At 37.5% G+C, this 19,553-nt stretch overlaps 1 protein-coding gene across 1 annotated transcript; it reads left to right on the top strand.

Annotated features, from left to right (window-relative positions):
- The first annotated feature begins 533 nt into the window (after window positions 1-533).
- On the top strand, window positions 534-17,701 carry LOC140164921 (basic phospholipase A2 nigroxin A-like). Its single transcript, XM_072188320.1, has 5 exons — window positions 534-733; window positions 6,570-6,691; window positions 14,538-14,706; window positions 15,428-15,528; window positions 16,901-17,701. The coding sequence occupies exons 2-5, from the start codon at window positions 6,628-6,630 to the stop codon at window positions 17,023-17,025; spliced, it is 459 nt and encodes a 152-aa protein (XP_072044421.1). The 5' UTR covers window positions 534-733; window positions 6,570-6,627; the 3' UTR covers window positions 17,026-17,701.
- Window positions 17,702-19,553: the final 1,852 nt, after the last annotated feature.

Here is a 19,553-nt window from a genome sequence, read left to right as displayed (position 1 = left end):
GTCATTATGTCTTGGCCTTCTCCTATTGTATTTGTTCATCTGTGTGTGAAGAACTGAAACTCCATCGGTATTAGGGCGTAGTTCATTGAACTCATCGGACTGGCATTGCAAGTATACTTTATAAGGGGCGCACCATTAGATTTCCAGGGGGGGGCATGGGAGTTTTTTGAAAAAAAAAAACTTTGCCCACTAGTGAGAAAAAAAAAAAACTTTGCCCACTAGTGAGAAAAAAAAAAAATTTGCCTCACTGATGAGTAAAAAAAAAAATTTCCCCCACCCAACTTTGTATAAAGGTATACATTAAAATTGAAAAAAATAACTAAAAAAATTTGTGCTCTTGGAGGCGAAAAAAAAAAATTCCGCCGCCTTTGGCGGCGAAAAAACAAAATTCTGCCTGACCCAAACTCCCATGCCCCCCCTGAGAATCTAATGGTGCGTCCCTAATAATGGATGAGGCAATTGTATTGAAAAACCTAATAATATATTCATTACAGTTACGTAATCAATCGATAGTGCGGACACTCTTCACTCGCAAACCACCCAAATGCGTGATCTTTTTGCGTTGAAAAAGAAACCACGTGAATAGAGTGCCCTCTCAAGGATGTCTACTCTCGGCCATCGACTCTAAAAGGACTGTTTTGATAATAAATGGCCTACGTTCGATCGGGCGTTCGATAGTCAACTTCAGTGACACATATATAGCAAATATCAGTCAATACGAGACGGAAAACACGTGAGTTACACTTCTGTTTGTTACTTTTAAAGCCAGAGTTAGGACTTCAATACTTTTAGTTCATGGTATCTGTTCAGATCATAATAGGCATCATATCTGGAGAATGTCATTGTACATTGAATCTTCTTCAATCTTCAATGGTGGCTCCTTTTGCAGCTTTAAAAGCTATACTGGTGCAGTAGTGACATCAATGTGCAGAAAAGTGAAGGTGAAGAAAAGGTAACGACCATACCAAACGATGAACTTAGGGTGTGGGATAAAAAAAACATACTTGCAATGGTGAATTAGCAGGGTCAAAACCGATAAATCGGCAGTACTTCGAGTTGAAAAATCGGCACAAATAATGTATCTCTAAACTACTCCTTTTTATTCGTAAATCAAAGGCAGTCCTTCGAAGTTTCATTCTGGAAAATATGACGATCAAATCTTGTGAACTTTTATTTTTACATCAATTTCAATAATGCCCGTGTGTTTTCTATGGGGAAACTTACGTTACTAAGGGAAACGTATGTTACTATTAGATTGAAAGGAGTACTGCAAGCTCTTTTGTTGACAATGCACAAACTAATTATTTTGGCATAAACAATGCAATGTCGCCCTTTAGTTCAAAAAGAAACTTTTGTTGAAGGGGAATTGATTGCCTCAAAAAAAAAGAGTTGAAAAATAATTGAAAATTTAGATGAAACTTACAATCATAGTGCAGTTTTGTCCACGGCAAATTCACCGTGAACTTTTCAGCCATAAACCCGCTTAGTGAAGATTAAACCGAAATATGCAGTACTAAACCATTATAGTAATCGATTGTCCAATGCACATTTCTTACCACGTGATAATATTAATCCAATGAGCGATCGAATTGTCCGCTACGGTCGACTAATCAAATCGATAATGACGATATTGACATGTACGGGTGGAGCTCCACTGACCGAGTTTTGGGGATTTTTCACTGGTTTGCTATCATTTACTCATCAAGGCGCTCCACCGTTATTATAAGGACTATGCTAATGATTTAAAGATTTAAAGAAATTTGTACCTATTACGGTTTGGTGACACTTCTCTTCCAAACGCAACCAAGTCAGGGCGGCCCGGTGAAGCAAAATGTGCATTGGATTAACACGGGAGTTTGGATAAGATGGTAGATTTCCTTTCTCATACAAATGCATGCTCCCCCGTTATTAAAGCTTGTACCGGATTAAAAATGCAGATATTTTGAAAAGAATAAGTAATTGAAACATAGAGCAAGTACTAAAATCAGAGCTTTTATACTTTTTGATATATGACGCTAACTAGTTCATCTCATATACCCACAGCACAGCGCTACTAGTACGGGTCAATTACCTATGTGAGTGCCCCTGTGTTGTGTGCATACATGTAGTTAACAATAACTGCATGATGTTAGGAATTTTTTTAGGATACTTTTCATTGCGCCTATTTTCTGTAATTTTCTTTCCTAAGTACTTATAATGCACGGTAGCGTTATAAGAAAACAATACATGGGTAATCGGGCGCGGTTTTTGTATTTTAATATACTAATTTTAGGGTTTTAAAATTAATGGTAACGTATGTTTCTGTCACGTAGGTTACATTTTAACTTCAAAATGCAACTATGTTGTAAATGCGTTAATGAAATAATGTTAATAAAGTTTATCAAGTGCACCTGCGGCTATAATTTACTCAACAGTTTATACTCGTTATAGTCACTTTTCTCTTTTAATCCTGTACTTTATGGTAACGTATGTTTCATTTCTTAAAAATACGGTCTGAATTTTCGAATTTCCTAGGAGTTCTTTCTCAAATACATGATCATATGGACCTGAAAACATTACTATCATATAGCTTGCATGATAAACAGTATATATTTAAGGACACTTTGGTTCAATTTTCAGTGTTTGCAACGACTAAGGTACGTGTTAATATACGAATTGGGGTAACGTAGGTTTCACGAAACCTTGCGACATATTTCGATGGTATTTCTAAAAAGTCAAAGTAGGCCATGGCATTTAAATTTTCGCTGCTTTGTATCATGGTATCAGTACAGATTGTTACTTCAAATACGAGCTATGTTCCAACTGAATGTACGTCTGGTTAAGCAACATTAAATATCAGAAATATTTCACCTGCGACACAGTGTTTTGATCATAAATCCCTCAAACAACCTGCCGTGGTTTATAAAAGGAATTAATGCGAGATTTAAAAACATAACCATTTTTCAGAGTGTAGTCTGGTTGTTTGATTATACAAAAGAAATTAACAATGGAAGTTAAGGGATCTAGAATGAGCGTTTATTGCATTTCGACAGTATTATTTGTGGGACATGAGAGAACCTCAGACCTATCGAATTGCATTCTGAATACGAAGCATGTCTTTCTGATATCAAATAATTTTAGTTTTTTGAAAATCACGATATAATACAAATTTTATGACAAATTATAAAAATTTGATATTTTTCAAATTTTTATATATAACAGTCCTCGAAGTAAATTATATAAATCTAATGATATATTCTTAAAGTGTATGTAGCTGGGAGGAAAAGCCGACGGTCAATTGAAAATTTTGACCTTTCATATTGAAGATATGGATTTTTTCCCAAAAGACCTAATTTTTTTGGGTGTTTTTGGAAAAAAAAATCCATATATTCAATACGAAAGGTCCAAATTTTCAATTGATCGTCGGCTTTTTCATCCCACCTACATACACTTTAAGTATAAATCATCAGATTTATAAAGTTTACTTCGAGTACTGTTAAATATCAAAATATCAATTTTAATGATTTGCCATAAAATGTGTATTAAATTGCGAATTTCAAAAATCAAAATTATTTGATATCAGAATGACCCATTCTTCGTATTCAGAATGCAATTCGATATGTCTGATGTGTTCTAATGTCCCAAAATAAATACTGTCCAAACGTTCATACCCCAGCCCTTAAAGCATTTGTGAAAATTACAATGTGTGCGACACGATTTTTTCCAAGTACTGCCGATTTAACGGCTTTGACCCAACACGGCTTTAAGAAAGGAAAGTCATGCCTTACAAATTTATTTGAGACACTTGAAGAAGTTACTGAGGATTTAGACCAAGGAGTCGGAGTTGATATCAGATTCTTGGACTGTGCAAAAGCTTTCGACTCGGTGCCACATAAGAGATTAATCAACAAGTTAAATGCGCATGGCTTCACTGGAAAACTTTTGAGCTGGATCCAGAATGTCTTAATGGGAAGAACACAAACAGTCGCCGTATTTATGTCAATGACCTCCATCTTCACCTCTGCTCCAAGATTTTTCAATACGCTGATGATACCTTTTTATTTCACACAATTACCATTGATTCTGATATTGAAATTCTTCAGAATGATCTTAATACGCTTCACTGGTGGTCAGAGAATAATGCTCTCCAACTAAATCCCCAAAAGTGTCAGGTTATGTGTATTACCCGTCGTAAAAATAAGCCTTCTCCAATTTATCTTGTGTCTAATACTAAGCTTTCTCAAGCGAACAGTCTTCGTCTTCTTGGGGTTCAGATTTCTTCTGACCTCACATGGAATGTACATGTATCTTATGTAACCAAAAAGTGCAATAGATTGTTAGGTTTTCTTAGAACTGTAGCTAACTGTGGTTGGAAATCAAAAACAAAATATTCTCCTTACGTTGTATCGTTCCCTTGTTTTACCTATTATTGATTTCTGTTCCCCAGTTTGGTTTGTTTATCGCAAAAATCACATTAGCACCCTGGAAACTATTCAACGTCGTGCCACCAGGTTCATATTGGGTCAACGGCGGGGGGATCAATCATATGGGGAGCGTCTCAAACAACTCAACATCATGGATCTTAACAACAGAAGGAAACATTTGTCTATATGTTTTGCCTGTACTTGTATATTAAATTGTAACGCTTTTGGTTTCAGCAATTGGTCTGTAAACACACGTCACTCAGAAAACTTAGTTTTTAATCATAATATCACACCCAAAACTGACAGTTTCAAATTTACCATTGCCTGTGGTAAGTTTGAAAACTTATTTAGTAAATAATAGTACTGAAGAGCAGGACTCTTAAATTTTGTTGTCTCGGTTTTCTGCTCAGTGACCTACTTTATCCGTCTTCATGGCCTGTGTTGGTCTGGTGGGTCGGAGTGGGGTGTTGCTGGGTGGGTTGGTTGGGTTCAGGTGGGCCGGGGAGGAGGGGGAGGGGGGTAAATCCATGTATCTGATAGGTAGGGGTCACTGAGCAGATTTCCATCTTGTAATAATGTGTACATCCATGTCGGGAGGGTGGGCTTGTCGGCTGCTGCATGTGTCTCTTTTTATTTGTTGGCCTTGGGTGGATGCCGGACTCGTCCCGGGTCCCGGTCGCTTGGGGTCGTCACCGGGTTGCCTAGTTTGGGAATGTTTTCTGTATTCCTTCATGTAGGCAATGTGGCTTGGGGATGATTTGGAGTGGCCTCCACGTGGCATGGGTCTGGTTTTTGTTCCTGGCTGGTGGGTGGGGGAGACACGTGTGGTGGCTGGCGGGTGCATCCTTGTGATGTGGATGTACACACAATGTGTTTAAACAGTGCAATAGTAGGCTATATCTTTTTATGTAATTGCCCCAATGGGTTGGAGGAGTCACACCTTTTGGTGACAGTGTCTTGATGCTTCTGACTCTTCCTGGCTAGCCCATTGGGTCTATATTTACTTTTGTTTCCTTTTGTATGTATTGCGTAATTTTACTTTGCTTTTTGATGTATTTTTAGCCGAATTTGTAAAATAAAAAAAATAAAAAAATAAATAAGATATTGCTACTTCAAACCAGGCAGATGTGCGTTAGTGGAGTTCCACAAGGATAAGTGTTGGGACCGCTGTTTTTCTTTTTGTACATCAACGACTTGTCACAACATGTGAACTCCAGTATACAAATGTTTGTTGATGACACCAAGATTTTCACCACTGTTGAAACCTCAGAGAATGCAGATAAGCTCCAAAGTGACATCAACGCAGGGAAATGCAAAACTATGCATTTTGGAAACGCCAACCCAGAACTTGACTACGTAATGGATGGTGTTAAGCTTGAAACCATGATACAGGAAGGGAAATACCGGGATGTTTATCTGACTAGTGAGTATAGTGACTGCAAGTCGAGCGTTCAATACCAAAGCAGCCCAGAAGGCCATGAACTGTATGCGGGTTATTAAACGCACATTCAAATTCATTAACAAAGACGTACAGCTTCACCATACTTTACAGAGCTTATGTACATCAGACCACACCTGGAATACTGTGTTCATGGAGTCCTGGATTAAGGAAAGATATCACCACTCTGGAAAAGGTTCAAAGTAGAGCCAATAAAGTGGGTCCCCGATATTAGAAATATAACCTACGAGGAAAAACTTCAAAAGCTGAAGCTTTATACCTTGGAGCAAAGAAGACTAAGGGGCGACTTAATCGAAACATTCAAGATCTTGAACCAATTTGAGAGTGTGGACCAAGACAGGTTCTTCAAGCTAACAACAACAGACACAAGAGGACATAGTCAGAAGCTGTTCAAACCAAGGCTACACAAAGCACTCGGGAGCAGACAAGATTTCTACTCACAGAGAGTTGTTTATATCATTGGAAGTCTTTGCAATTCGTCATAAATGCCAAGACAACGAACTCACAACTAGATCACATCACAACTAGACAGACATTGGAAAGATATGGGGATATTATGGCGTAAGCCTACCCTCTCCCATCAAACTGTAAGTGTAAGTGTAAGATCTGTATCATGGCTATATATCTTTGAATTCATCCCATCAGGCAATCTGTTGGTGAAGCAAGTTGCGATCATACAGTTATTTTGTTATACTTCCACTTTACAGGGAATTAGACGATTCCAATTTCAGTCAGTCGCAGACTCCGCTAGCGGGCCACAAAACCATGATTTCTAGGGAAGGACTACTCCAGCTTATAGCGATTATCGCATTAGGGTCTGGGCTAACTGGTGAGTAGGCCTCCCTCCGATTCTATAGGCCCAGTAATAATTCGCCTTCGTAGGCCTACTCCGACGGTCATTACTGGTTCACTTTGCACACCTGAATAGCAAGCCGTTGACCCTGTGTTGCAATCATTTTGATCGTGGTTGCGAACACAAATACGATGCACAAGTTGACCTGGCAACGATCATGCTAGTAGGCCTACGACGGCGAATAGCATAACAGTGGTACTTGTAGGCTTTCCCGGGTGGGTGAATTGACACCCGGTGCACAATGGTGCAAATAAGGAAAGTATGAAGAAAACATGGGAGGAAAAATAACCTCAACGTTTTCCTACAAATTAACACAAAGTAGATAATTTCAACTCAAATAGTCCATGAATATAGGCCGCTATTTATGGCTTGATAACAAATTTGCACCAAATGAGAATATCGTTTAATTTGACCAGGGCAACTAAGTGCTACCAGCTACACAATCAAGGAAATAAATAGTTGGCACACTCGTACGTTGGAATTTGTATTTGCTGCTCTGAGAGTTCAGTGAAATTAGTATAACAATGTTTGACGAGAAGTTTAAACATTCCCCTTTCCAGGGCCGGATTTACCATAGGGCCAGATTTTGGGGGCCCCCAAAATTGCCCTGTGCAGTGTGCATCTTCCATTTCAGCCAAAAAAAACTATGTTTAGGGCCAAAATAGGGTACACAAATTGCAAAATTTTGCGCGCTTTGCGCGCGAAATGGCCTATTAGTAAAAATGTAGCCTAAAATTGATTTTTATCGCGCACTTCGCGCGCAAATGTCCTAGTACAATCTAAAAACTTGGCTACTTGAGTGCACATGCCTTCCTCACGGTGCGTTTGGGGCCTCCAAATTTTGGCCAGGCCCAGGGCCCCCAAAAAGGTAGATCCGGCCCTGCCCTTCCCTGACCCTCCCCTATTCCCCCTCAACCAATGATGGGGAGACTGGAGATCCCACTCAGTAGCGAAGCGTCATAGGGACACGGGGGGCACGTACCCCACAATCGATCGCAAAATTTAGAAAATCCCATAGGAAAATTGCCAAAAAACGGCTTGTGAATATAAAAGAAAACCCCCGGGAAGAAAACACATAAATTTTGGCAAAAAAGAAGAAGAAAAGAAGAGAATGAGGCATGGATGTCTTTCTGTGATCTATTCCCCACTATCCTTGACTCTGTGGCTCCTCTTAAAGAGATTAGAATAAAAAATCATTCTGAGCCCTGGATCACAGCTGAAATTCATGAGAGTATTCGGGAACGGGATAGTTGGTTGCGTAGATCACGGAGAGACAAACAAGACCCTGAACACTACAATATGTACCGTAATAAATTACACAATGACATCAAAAATGCAAAACGTAATTATATTGTTGATAAACTAGAGGAAAAGAAGGATAATCCAAAGCAATTGTGGAGACAACTAAAACCCTAGTTGGGTATCAGAAAAGTACTAAGGAATCTATTAAACGGTTTTTGTTTTAGATGTTGAGGGTGAAAAGCTTTTTGACAAAAGGGATTTTTTTTTTTTTGAAATTGCTTCAAATCTGGTTGGTAAACTTCCCCAAACAATCTACTTTTGATTACAGTGTTGATACAGTCACATTAAAAGATTTTTATAAGAATGTTCCGGCTGACTACTTTGAACTTCAAGAGATTTGCGAGGAGTTTATTTTTGAGGAATTAAACAGTCTTAATACAAGCAAGAGCACTGGACTTGACAACCTTCCAGCCCGTTTTATCAAAGATGCGGCAGAGGCTATTAAAGGGCCAATCACTTTCATTATCAACCTTTCTCTTCGGTCCGGCATTGTTCCAACTCAAATGAAATTGGCAAAAGTCATCCCTCTCTACAAAAAGAAGAGCAGGCTGGATGCAGGAAATTATAGACCTGTTAGCATTCTCCCAGTTGTCTCCAACATTTTAAAAAAGGCTGTCTTTTTCCAATTGAACAAATTCCTGGTTGAAAATAAACTCCTTTATGAACTCCAATCTGGCTTCAGAGGATCATACTCAACTGACACTTGCCTCATTCACCTTCAAGATCATATCAGAAAGAAAACTGCTGCTGGCTTCTATACTGGGATGGTTTTATTAGACATCCAGAAGGCATTTGACAGTGTTGACCATAAAATCTTGTGTAACAAACTGTCTGCCTTGGGTGTTAAGTCCACAGCCTGGTTTGAATCTTATCTTTTTGATCGTAAACAAATTGTTCAAATTGATGGGGTTGAGACTGATCCTCTTGTCATAACATGCGGAGATCCCCAAGGCAGTATTTTAGTCCTCTATTATTTCTATGTTATGTTAATGACATGTCCACTTCTATTAATTGTATTATGTATGCTGATGATAGTGCTTTGATATATTCCGACAAAAATCCAGAAAGAATCAGTCATGTTCTTTGTGATAACTTGGGGAGTGTTCAGAAATACCCTGGTGGGGGGGGGCTGGAAAATATGTAGGGGGGTCAACAAATTTTAGGAGTTCTGAATAGGGGGGTTAAAATGTTTTGGGTGTATGAACAGGGGGGTTAAAAGGTTTTTCGGCACGTAGAGGGGGGGTGTAAGAATTTTTCGCGGGCTGCGCGCGCAAATGTTCCCATATTAAACCAGAACAAAAGTACATTGATCCAATGTTAAAAATTGTCGTCTATAACTTAATTTTGAGGTTTGTGTCAGTTCTTTCTGGTCAGCTCTTCAAATCACTTAAAGCTGCAATATATTTGCTCTTCTTTAGTGTTGACAATTTTTACAATGTTTCATGTAGTACTGATTATTCATTTATTATCACTGATATATACAACTAAATCATGTTGCATTACAATATAGGCGGAGGAAGCTTGGAGAACCGGGGTACGCGTCCTCCCCCCCCCCCCCCTAATTTTTTCCATGGGGGACATCCCCGGCCTAAAAATCACCATGTTTTGGGCCCAAATAGGGTAAAATTGCAAAGTTTTGCGCTTCGCGATCACGCAAACTGGCCCATCAATTTAATAGCAAAACACCATTTCGGCAGTAGTGTAGACAGGGGCGGAAGGGCCCTGACAAAAAAAAATGAAAGAGGAAAGTGCCCTCTGACAAAAAATGAAAGAGAAAATCTGGAGAGCAAAGAAAAGGAGCAAGGAGGCCCTTTTATTTTCCATATAAATTCAACCCGATCATGGGCCAAAATAGTGTAAAATACAAAATGTTTGCACGCTGTGTGCACATTGTCACAATAAAGGTATTTTCATCCTATCATGGGGGAAATACACAATTTTTGCACGCTTTTGTCCCAATAAAGTCTTTTTTGAAGCTCAAATACATGTACAGTCTCTCTAAAAAACAAAACCGGTATTGCAACTGCAATTTATTTATCCCGTCTGTGCCCCCGAAATTTTATTCACCCCTCGACCAAGAAAACTGGCTACGCCCCTGTATTTTGGGCTAAAATGGTCTTGTTTTTGGGCGCTTCGCCGCAACAAAAAGTCCCAGTAAACATAGGCGTGGATCCGGGGGGATGGCACATTCAATCTTCCCCCCAATGTTGACGCCTGTATGTGTGTTTCTGACCAAATTAAGCTCATATTTGGCCATTTTAGCCCCCAAAGTACACATTTTTGCGCGCTTCACGCGTATGTAATCCACTTTTACATCAAATTTCATTTCTTTAGCTTCCAAATGGCAAAAATGTTAGCGTGCTACTTTAAAACATTTCCACAATTCCACATATTTTATATCAATGACATGCGTACAATTTCATTTCACTTGAATACAAATTTTAGTATCATTAGTGCCATTTGAATGGTAGTATAATTGAATTAGTAGAATGGTACATTATGATGGGGGGGTCAAAATAGTTTTGAACCTATATGAGGGGGGTCAAAAAAGTATTAGGTCCATTAAGAGGGGGGGTCAAAAAAGTTTTGGGTTCGCGAAGAGGGGGGGTTAAAAAATTTTCGACATGAAAAAAAAAAAATACCAAAGTATTTATGAACACTCCCTTGGAGAGCTGCAATAAATAGCTTATAGAAAATAATCTCTCTCTGAACACAGGCAAAACTGAACTGATTCTCTTCGAAGCGTAAGGTCAATAATGTTTCTGATTTTTCTATCATCCTTAACAATGGTCAAATAATTAAGTCTAAACATACTGTTGTTTATCTTGGTCTAGAACTTAATCAGTTTCTTGATGGTAAGGAAATTGCAACCAAAATTGTGAAACAAGTTAACTCTCGTTTGAAATTCCTCTGCAGACAAGCACATTTTTTAAATCAAAAAGTGAAGAAAATGATCTGCTCAGCTCTTGTTTTGTGCCTGTTTGATTATTCTATTTCCCCTATTACGCCATTTCTAAATATCATTCGATCAGATTGCAGCGTGCTCAGAACAAAGTTATCAGATTTATTCTGGGCAAAGATCACATTAACAAAGCTGACTTTCAGAATTTAGGCATTTCAAATATCAGGACAAGGGCTGAGCAGCTCCGTTTGAACCATGTTTTTAATATTTTTCATGGTGTTTGCCCAAGCTATATGAAAGAAAACTTTGTCAAATTATCTAATCTTCATCGTTATAACAGCAATTTTAACTTTCAAGTTCCAAAAATTAAAACAGCCGATTCTGCTTCTTTTTTTACAATGCAATCCATAATTGGAACAAACTTCCCGATGATGTAATTTGTGCAATACAAAATCAATGTTTAAACTTTATGTTAAAAAAGATGTCAAAATTATCCTTTTAGACCACATGGTTATATAGTTTTTAATATTGTAATTTAGGTGTTTCATGTTTTGAATAGTTGTAATATATATATTTTCATTGTTTATTTTTTAATTTGTATTTTAAAAGAATTGTGTTTTTGTATGTTACGTGCAATATGTTTTTGACTCTTATGATAATATGCTAAATAAACTCAAATCAAATCAAATCGGGAAATCAGCTGGATAAATTCCATATAATTGTATTCCTCTCATTATTAGGATTCAGAAAAAGTATAGTTTGACCTATCTCCGATGTATAGTTCTTGAGTTATAGGCATAAAGGTCAGATTTTGGTCTCCATCATTATGTACAGGGGTAAAAAAAATTTTAAATGCTCCGATTTCGATCAAAGTGGTTTCAAATATTGTTGTTCCGCTTGGAAAAAAAATTTAACAAAGAATAGTTTGCCTTATCTCAGGTGTTTTGTTACCTGGACAACAGGGAAACAAATAGAGAAGGGGGGGGTAGCAGAACGTCCAGCCAAACTGATACAGGTCCATATCGGTATTTTGTCTCTCTATCCCATAAAAGAGTGTAACGTACCCGTAGGTTATATAAAGTAAAAAACTCTATTCCGGTTCATTAGTACAAAGCAGTAATATGGATGGGTGTGCTTGAAGATTCGGTCATATTGTTCTCCATTTTGTTCTCCCCGAAGGGGCACTTCAATATGAAATGGATATAGGTGTAGGGCTGGCACTTTCGCACTAAGGGGCATTCGGTGAGAGCAAAATGTGAAAAATATGGGGTCATTGGGTGAGAGCATGATTTTTGGCATTCGGTGAGAGCAAAATGTAAAAAATATGGGGTCATTGGGTGAGAACATGACCTTTTTTAAATGGAATCTTTAGGTGAGAGCCAAAACAGCGCCGCAAAAACCGAATTTCTAGTTCTAAATGGCTTCAAATTTCATTGTTTTTTCAAAATAAGTAACAAAATCAGTGATAAATGAAAGTTGCTGTTCAGTTGAACTTGTAAGGGTCTTTGGGTGACAGATCAAATGGAAAAATAGGGGGCCTTCGGGTGACAGAGCACGCGTCCGTAAAAAAGATGGGGTCTTTGGGTGACAACGATGCTGAAAAAGGGGTCTTAACAGCCCTACATACGCGCCACACCTCCAAAGTTGAGTGCCCCCGGGTTCTCCCATTGAATCATGTTAATCTCGACCCATTTTGTGATGTAACCCAGGTAACAAAATACCTACCTGAGATATGGCACACTATTCTTTAGCAGCCATTTTGGATATATGCAAATTAACATTATTTCCCCTATGCCCTTTATGGATATGTTATTCAGGAGGGTGTTTAGAATCACTAGCAAGCAAAAACATGTGTTGGATAGGCTCACTTTTCCCCCCGAGTTTTGTTTTTTGACCCAAACTCATTTTTGACTAAACCTCATACCAAAAGTCATATTTTTGACCAAAATCACATTTTGACCAAAAATCACATGTTTTTTTGACCAAAATCATATTTTTAACCAAGAAAAGATTCTGAAAACATAATAATGATACAATTGGATGGTGTTTTTTTTAATCCAATACAAAATTTATTGGTCTTGCTATGAGTTTTAAAATATTGTATTTTAAATAGCTCGACCAAAAAATGTGTGTATTGGGTTCATACCATCCAATTTTATATTAAACTTGGACCATAGCTGCACTATGGGTACATACATATATTGGTGGTATCAAAGGTCACATATAGAGGTCAAAGGTCATTTGAGGTCAACTTGTAAAATAGGATGAAAATGACTTATGTTCATATCCATTTGTACCCATTATTATGTTTTGATGAATCCAAGTGTGTGAAAATATTGGATCCAAAACATCCATAATAATAAAATTGGATGCTTTACGCCCAGTATTTATTGGTCTCGCTACATGTATGAGTTTTAAAATATTGGGAGTCGACTACGTCTTGTCCAATATTGACCTTGACCATATTAGCTTGACCAATTAATATGGGCTCAATTGATTCAATTTTATATCAAACACAGGCCAAGCTGGACTATGGGAACTTCAATGTAATGGTGGTGTTCAAGGTCATACTGAGGTCAAAGGTCAATTGAGGTCAACTTGTAAAATAGGCTGAAAATAAAAACGAAAATTATAAAAACCAATGTCTTTTGTTTAAACCAAATAAGACATATGGTTTTCATATATATTAATTTATATTTTCTTTGTATCTTATTGTTATATCAATATAGTTAATGTGCTAAAATGACTGAAAAGGCTAATAAATATGTAATTTGTTTTGCCAATATTTTCCTTAAAAGCCATGCATAAATGTTCAGGGCACTTTTATTTTGAAAGCAACTTGGTCAAAGTGCTATAGTCTAGCTGCCCTCTAATTTGCATAATAACTTAGCATTTATGCAAAATAGCTTATTAATTATGCAAATTAGAGGGTGGCTAAACAATATCATACATTAGAACATATAAAAAACACTTCCAAGTTTCAAGGCAAAATTATGCTAAATTAAAGTACCCTGAACATTTATGCATTAACTTTTAGCAAAATATTGACAAAAATACATGCTACTGAGCCAATTTGCTTTGCCATACTCCTTCCACTCCCCTTCCCCTTTCCTTTCTCCCTCTCCTTCCCCTTCTTTCTCTCTTTTCTCGTCCCTATTTTTCTTCTTCTCCTTCCCCATTTTAGGTGTGGGAGGGGGTCTGACCCCCTGCCCACGCTACTGATTTACAGTGTAAATACAGCTGGTCATCAGCCATATCTTTCAGAAATAGTAAATATACCAAGAAGACATTATACAATACATATATATAGTTTGATCAGCTCGTAATCAGCGGGCCTTATAACATCGCGGATTAATATCAAGATTTTATTTCGAGAATTGTCTTCTGACATCTCGCCAGAAGTATCACAAATTATTAATTCAAGCCCTATACGTTGTCTACTTTATTTAACATGCACACATAGACCAGACAGGTCAACTATATCACTCTAAACGTGGGCCTACTTTTCGGCGTAGTGGTAAAAGCCTAACAATTCCCGCCGATTACGAGCTGATTACATGTATAATAGGTGTTATTCACTAAATTGCAAGTAAAAGCATTTGTATTTTTGACCAGCAGGAGCAGCCAATGTGCCAATATCAAAACGTTCAGTTTTTGATTTAGGAGCCATGTTAAAATGCTTCAACCTTGACTATACCAAATACTTGAATTATGGCTGTTACTGTGGACCAGCCATTTTAGGACAAGCTCATTATGATGGAACAGTTCCTGTGAATGCTGTGGACAGGTAGAGTAAATATATATGGTGTATCTCAAAAAATGCTAAATAAAAAATCGATTAGGAAAGGGATATAAAAAACGTTTTTGCTGGTGGCTTGAAGTATGCCAGTGGAATTAAGTTCTGAGTAATTTAAATTAGAGCTATCGTTTTAAAGGGACAGTCATTTTCTGGGGCATGCAGTCACATGATGTGAATTGCTAAACATCAAGCTGAGGCATAGGCAGGGACAGGCGATTTGCGCGGAATGTTTTTCCCGCGCAATTGGCTATTTTTTTTCCTATAGGCAGGGATATATGATTTGCACTGAAAAAAAAGTTCAGCGCAATTTGCTATTTTTTTCCGCGCAAATCGCCTGTCCCTGGCCAATTCAAGAAGTATTAATCACACCGCGGGATCCCAAGGGAAAGTGGACCAATCCAGCAAACTTAAAATGTTTAAATGCCAGGTTATATAAAGTGTAGAAAACATGTTAATAATATTCAGAAACAATTTTAAAAACTTGCTGTGTAGGTTCACCCATTCACCAAAACATGTTCATAACCATTTTTGCGTTATGGGCAACAAGGATTTTCTCTACTTTATGTAATTTACTATATTTTGTAAATGAGATGGGATAAAAAAATACATGAAAAGGTGACTCCATTTGAAATCTATATTTGATTAAAATACGGCGAAGGTGAATGTGAGGTGCTCAGTATAAACGCCCTCTTTGTTTGTCTGATTTTAGTTGCTGTCAAACCCACGACAATTGCTGGTCCACTTCAAGAAGGTGTAATGCTTATATTGTCGACTACAACTTTGATCAAAAAACCTGTGCATGTAAAACACGTAAGTACAAGGCGAGTTGTAACTTGGCCGTTATTTGCCTGAATGTTTTGTGATAAATGTTATCAGTAAAATGTTACTCTAAGGCTGCGATCGTATGGTATACGGTATTCGCTATACGAAATACGCTCATTCGATCAGGCTGAGTTCACATACATATAGTATACTCCTATGTGAACTCAGCCTGATCGAATGAGCGTATATCGTATACAGTATACTTCTATGTGATAGCAGCCTAAGGGACTACACTAACTTCCAGAGAAGAATGGCACTCTTATTGTCCATGATGCGTGTACACAGTGTATACACCAAAATGGGGATTCCTCCCACAATCATAACAACAGGCTGGTATGATCTTACTAGCCGATTACTCGTCAAAGCTTCTTCGTACACTCTACATATGTGGCTCATTAACAGGGTGTGCATGCCGTCCTTCTCTGGAAGCTAGTTTAGTTACATCCCAAGGGTACTCAGTACAAATGACCATACACTTTGCCGCAAATGTGGGTAGCATTTTCAATTGACAGTAATTGTTTTATACCTAAACAATGCGAGTATCAAATTAAGAAATTTGTTTTTTAGCCTGAACTTTTTACATCATTATGTACATTTCTTGTGTTTTTTTGTTCCTTATTTCTGCCTATATTTCAATTTCATTAAGGGCTCATATTGAAATACCCTACCACGTTTTCACACAGAAAGAAGGCAGGATTCCCCTCGCTAAGTGCGCGCCTCAGGAAAGCTCGGTCATAAAAGGGATGGATTATATGCATCAGTGATACACCCTGCCCAGGATTTTAACAAAGAAGGCTAGCACAGGAAAGCTGCAGGATGTCGCACACCTTCCTGTGTAAGGGAATTTCAATATGAGCCCTAAAGCAATAATGTGTGTATTTGCATTGTATAAAGAATAGATTCCTATTTAAATGTTTGTTTTCACTGATCACATTATCCCCTTTTAATTTTGAGCCAAAGAAATGAGGTATAACGAAGAAAATTGTGATTTCATTCCAGCGCCTACAATGTGTGTACTATGCTCGCCGATGTCGCTCGACGTGTGTACACATAAGCTGACATCCACTGGAGATGTTAGCAAGCAGTCGATCGATGAACTCTGAATAAAACCGGGATATAAAAAGTTAAATTTTATGGTTATTAAAGCACTTCAGGCTTAGTCTTTTACGTGGTATTTTAGTACACCACTGGGCATTATAATTATGCAAAAAGTAGAAATCCAAGTAAAATTGAGGGCGTCGCTGTGAAGCAAATCACACATTATGGCTTTAATTGTTGCCAACTTTAGTCTGGTTGGATCAGATTGTGTCACATTTACTAAACAGATATTCCATTTGCTCTTTTCTATCATTTTGTTTAGATCGCACATTTTCAAGGGATTTCAACAAATGTCGTGATGACCTCTGTGCCTGCGATTACCAGTTTGCTACTTGTGTAGCTGCAGCGGATAATAGTACTATCATACCTGGATGCATTCCAGTATGAATTCCAATTTAATGAACACACCTTTCAACAGCTGTACTTGATCCAACCGCGATTGTATATCGCATATGTGATGTGTCATGTCAAAAGCAGACACTTTTGGGCAAGTTATCTATTTTGAGGTTTTTACATATCTTAAATATAAAGATATTTTGCTCCACAACACCGCTTTTCCCCAATGAAATCGGACATTCCTAAGCGAAGATATTGAGTTGGTAAGTTATGGTATTAAAAATTGGAAATTGAGATATCAGCCTTTAAAAATATTATTGACAATGTTGAGAGTAGGAATTACCTTGAAAAATGTCTCAAAAATACAAGATGCCAGTTATATTCCAGTCTGAAACTATCAGACAATATTTTTAACATTAATGACATCACAAATTTGCAACAACCCCAAATTGTGAAAAAATCACTCCGGGCAGATTTTTGGCTATTTCTCCATTTACGATCCTGCCCAAAAGTGTCTGCTTTTGACATGACACGTCACATATATCAAAATACACTGCAAACGCAAGACTTCAGATACAATACTAACCAATCACAACTGCGTTGGCATGGTTGGATTCACTTCCGTGTTACTCATGCACAGTCGCACACTCTGGCGTACATCACGCAGTATACAAAAAAAACGTTACGCTATGTCAGGCTGTGTTGATTCAATTGAAATTCCCACTGTAATAGTAGGGATGCCCACTCTCAATACAGTTTCCACTAGAACGATTTTTCATTTACTGTGTGCGTGCTCTCACACACGTATTGTCTATGGAGAAACTGATCGATACAAGAAATCACAGGCCTGTTAAATGGCGTACATACTTGTTTTGATCCAAATGTAGGCCTATATCAGGGTGTTTCAAGAAATTCCTGATTCCACCAGAAAACATTAACCAAACTTTTTCCTGTTTGGTCAGTAAATAGAGAGGACCTTCCTGCATGAAGAGATCAACTTTTTTTAATGAAAAATTTAATGAGATGAGAACTACAACAGGTTGAAGTGACACCATTCCGTGCATCACGTGTTCAAACGCAATTATCTCCGAATTTGGAGTGAATCAGACAAGCAAACTTACATACTCATAAAATTTAACTATTTATGAAGACAAAATGTGTAGGATGTTAAGAAATTTAAGAATGTTTAAGCCTACATGCCCATCTCAAATCATGCACTTCCCGTGCACTTCTCACTACCATGTCCATTTCATAGGGAGTATAAAAACCGGGACCATCATGTCTTCCATGCACACACAGTATTGCTCAATGTAGTAAAGATAACCTTTGAGTTGGAGCAAATTTCTCAAAATTGGTAGTGATTAATGTTACCAAACTTATGCCATGATGAAATATAATAATTTTTGAAGATAAAATGTGCTGACCTTAAGAGATTGAACAATGTTTAAGACTACCGCTTTTCATTTGAAATAATGCACTTATTGTTCATCTCCTCTATGGAGATATTTTCCATGGCGGCCATCTATGATCATGCTTGAGGTTTCACCAAACAAACCATGGGTTTTGAGGTCTTATATTTTTTGTTGTATGTCAACAAAATCGATAAAATTTTCAGGATGATCTTATTTTCATGTTGTTATAAGCAAATATAATGTTCCAGATCAGATAGTTAATAAATACATTAAGAAAAAGTACCTTAAAGTTGCACTTTCTGTTAGTATTCCTTTTGGACTTTAACTTTTTAACATGTTCTAGCAGCCCTATATAAAACCGTGACACTCGAAAGGCCATATCTCTGGAATGAAACGTCCGATTAAGATTATTTAAACGCCAAAATGTTTCTTTCATCAATTCCCATCCAATAAGTTAGGTCTGAATCAATTTAAAAGTACTTCAATTTTAGTGGACATGCCTAGTAATAGTCCCGCTAAAAAATAACTTTCACTGATTTAATATCAAGTCATTTTTAAGTTGTATTAAGGGGGTACTACACCTCTGGAGTAAATTTGTAACTATTTGTGCATTTTTCTCAAAAAATAATAACACACTGGTAACAAAAGTTATTGGGGCAAGGCATCCAATTGCTACACTGAAATTTCATTGACTCAAGACACGCGGTTCAGTATATATGATAGGAAATGAGGTACATCTTAGCGGTACCTTATTTCTTATCATAAATAACGAACCGCTTGTCTTGGGTCACTGAAATTCCAGTGTAGTAATTGGATTCCTTGCCCCTATAATATACATAACTTTTGTTACCACTGTGTTATTATTTTTTGAGAAAAATGCAAAAATAGACGCAAATTTATCGAGGGGTGTAGTACCCCCTTAAGATATAAGGCCTACAAAATTGTTTGATTGGTGTAACATAAAAAATGAGGGTACGTTGGTCAGGATTTTTAAACAAAATTTTTTTTTTTCACTTTTTAAGCTGTAAATTTCGTATGATAAAGGCTTTCAAACTTTTGTTCTTTTTTTAAACAAAAGTCGGGGTCGGCCCTACTTTTAGGGTCGGTTGGGTTATGCCAATCAAACAATTTTTTGTTAAGCCTAACTGTATGCATATTCAGGGCACT

The sequence above is a fragment of the Amphiura filiformis genome, chromosome 11 (assembly GCF_039555335.1).
Source record: "Amphiura filiformis chromosome 11, Afil_fr2py, whole genome shotgun sequence".
Taxonomy (NCBI): domain Eukaryota; kingdom Metazoa; phylum Echinodermata; class Ophiuroidea; order Amphilepidida; family Amphiuridae; genus Amphiura; species Amphiura filiformis.
This window is presented reverse-complemented; position numbering and strand designations above follow the sequence as displayed.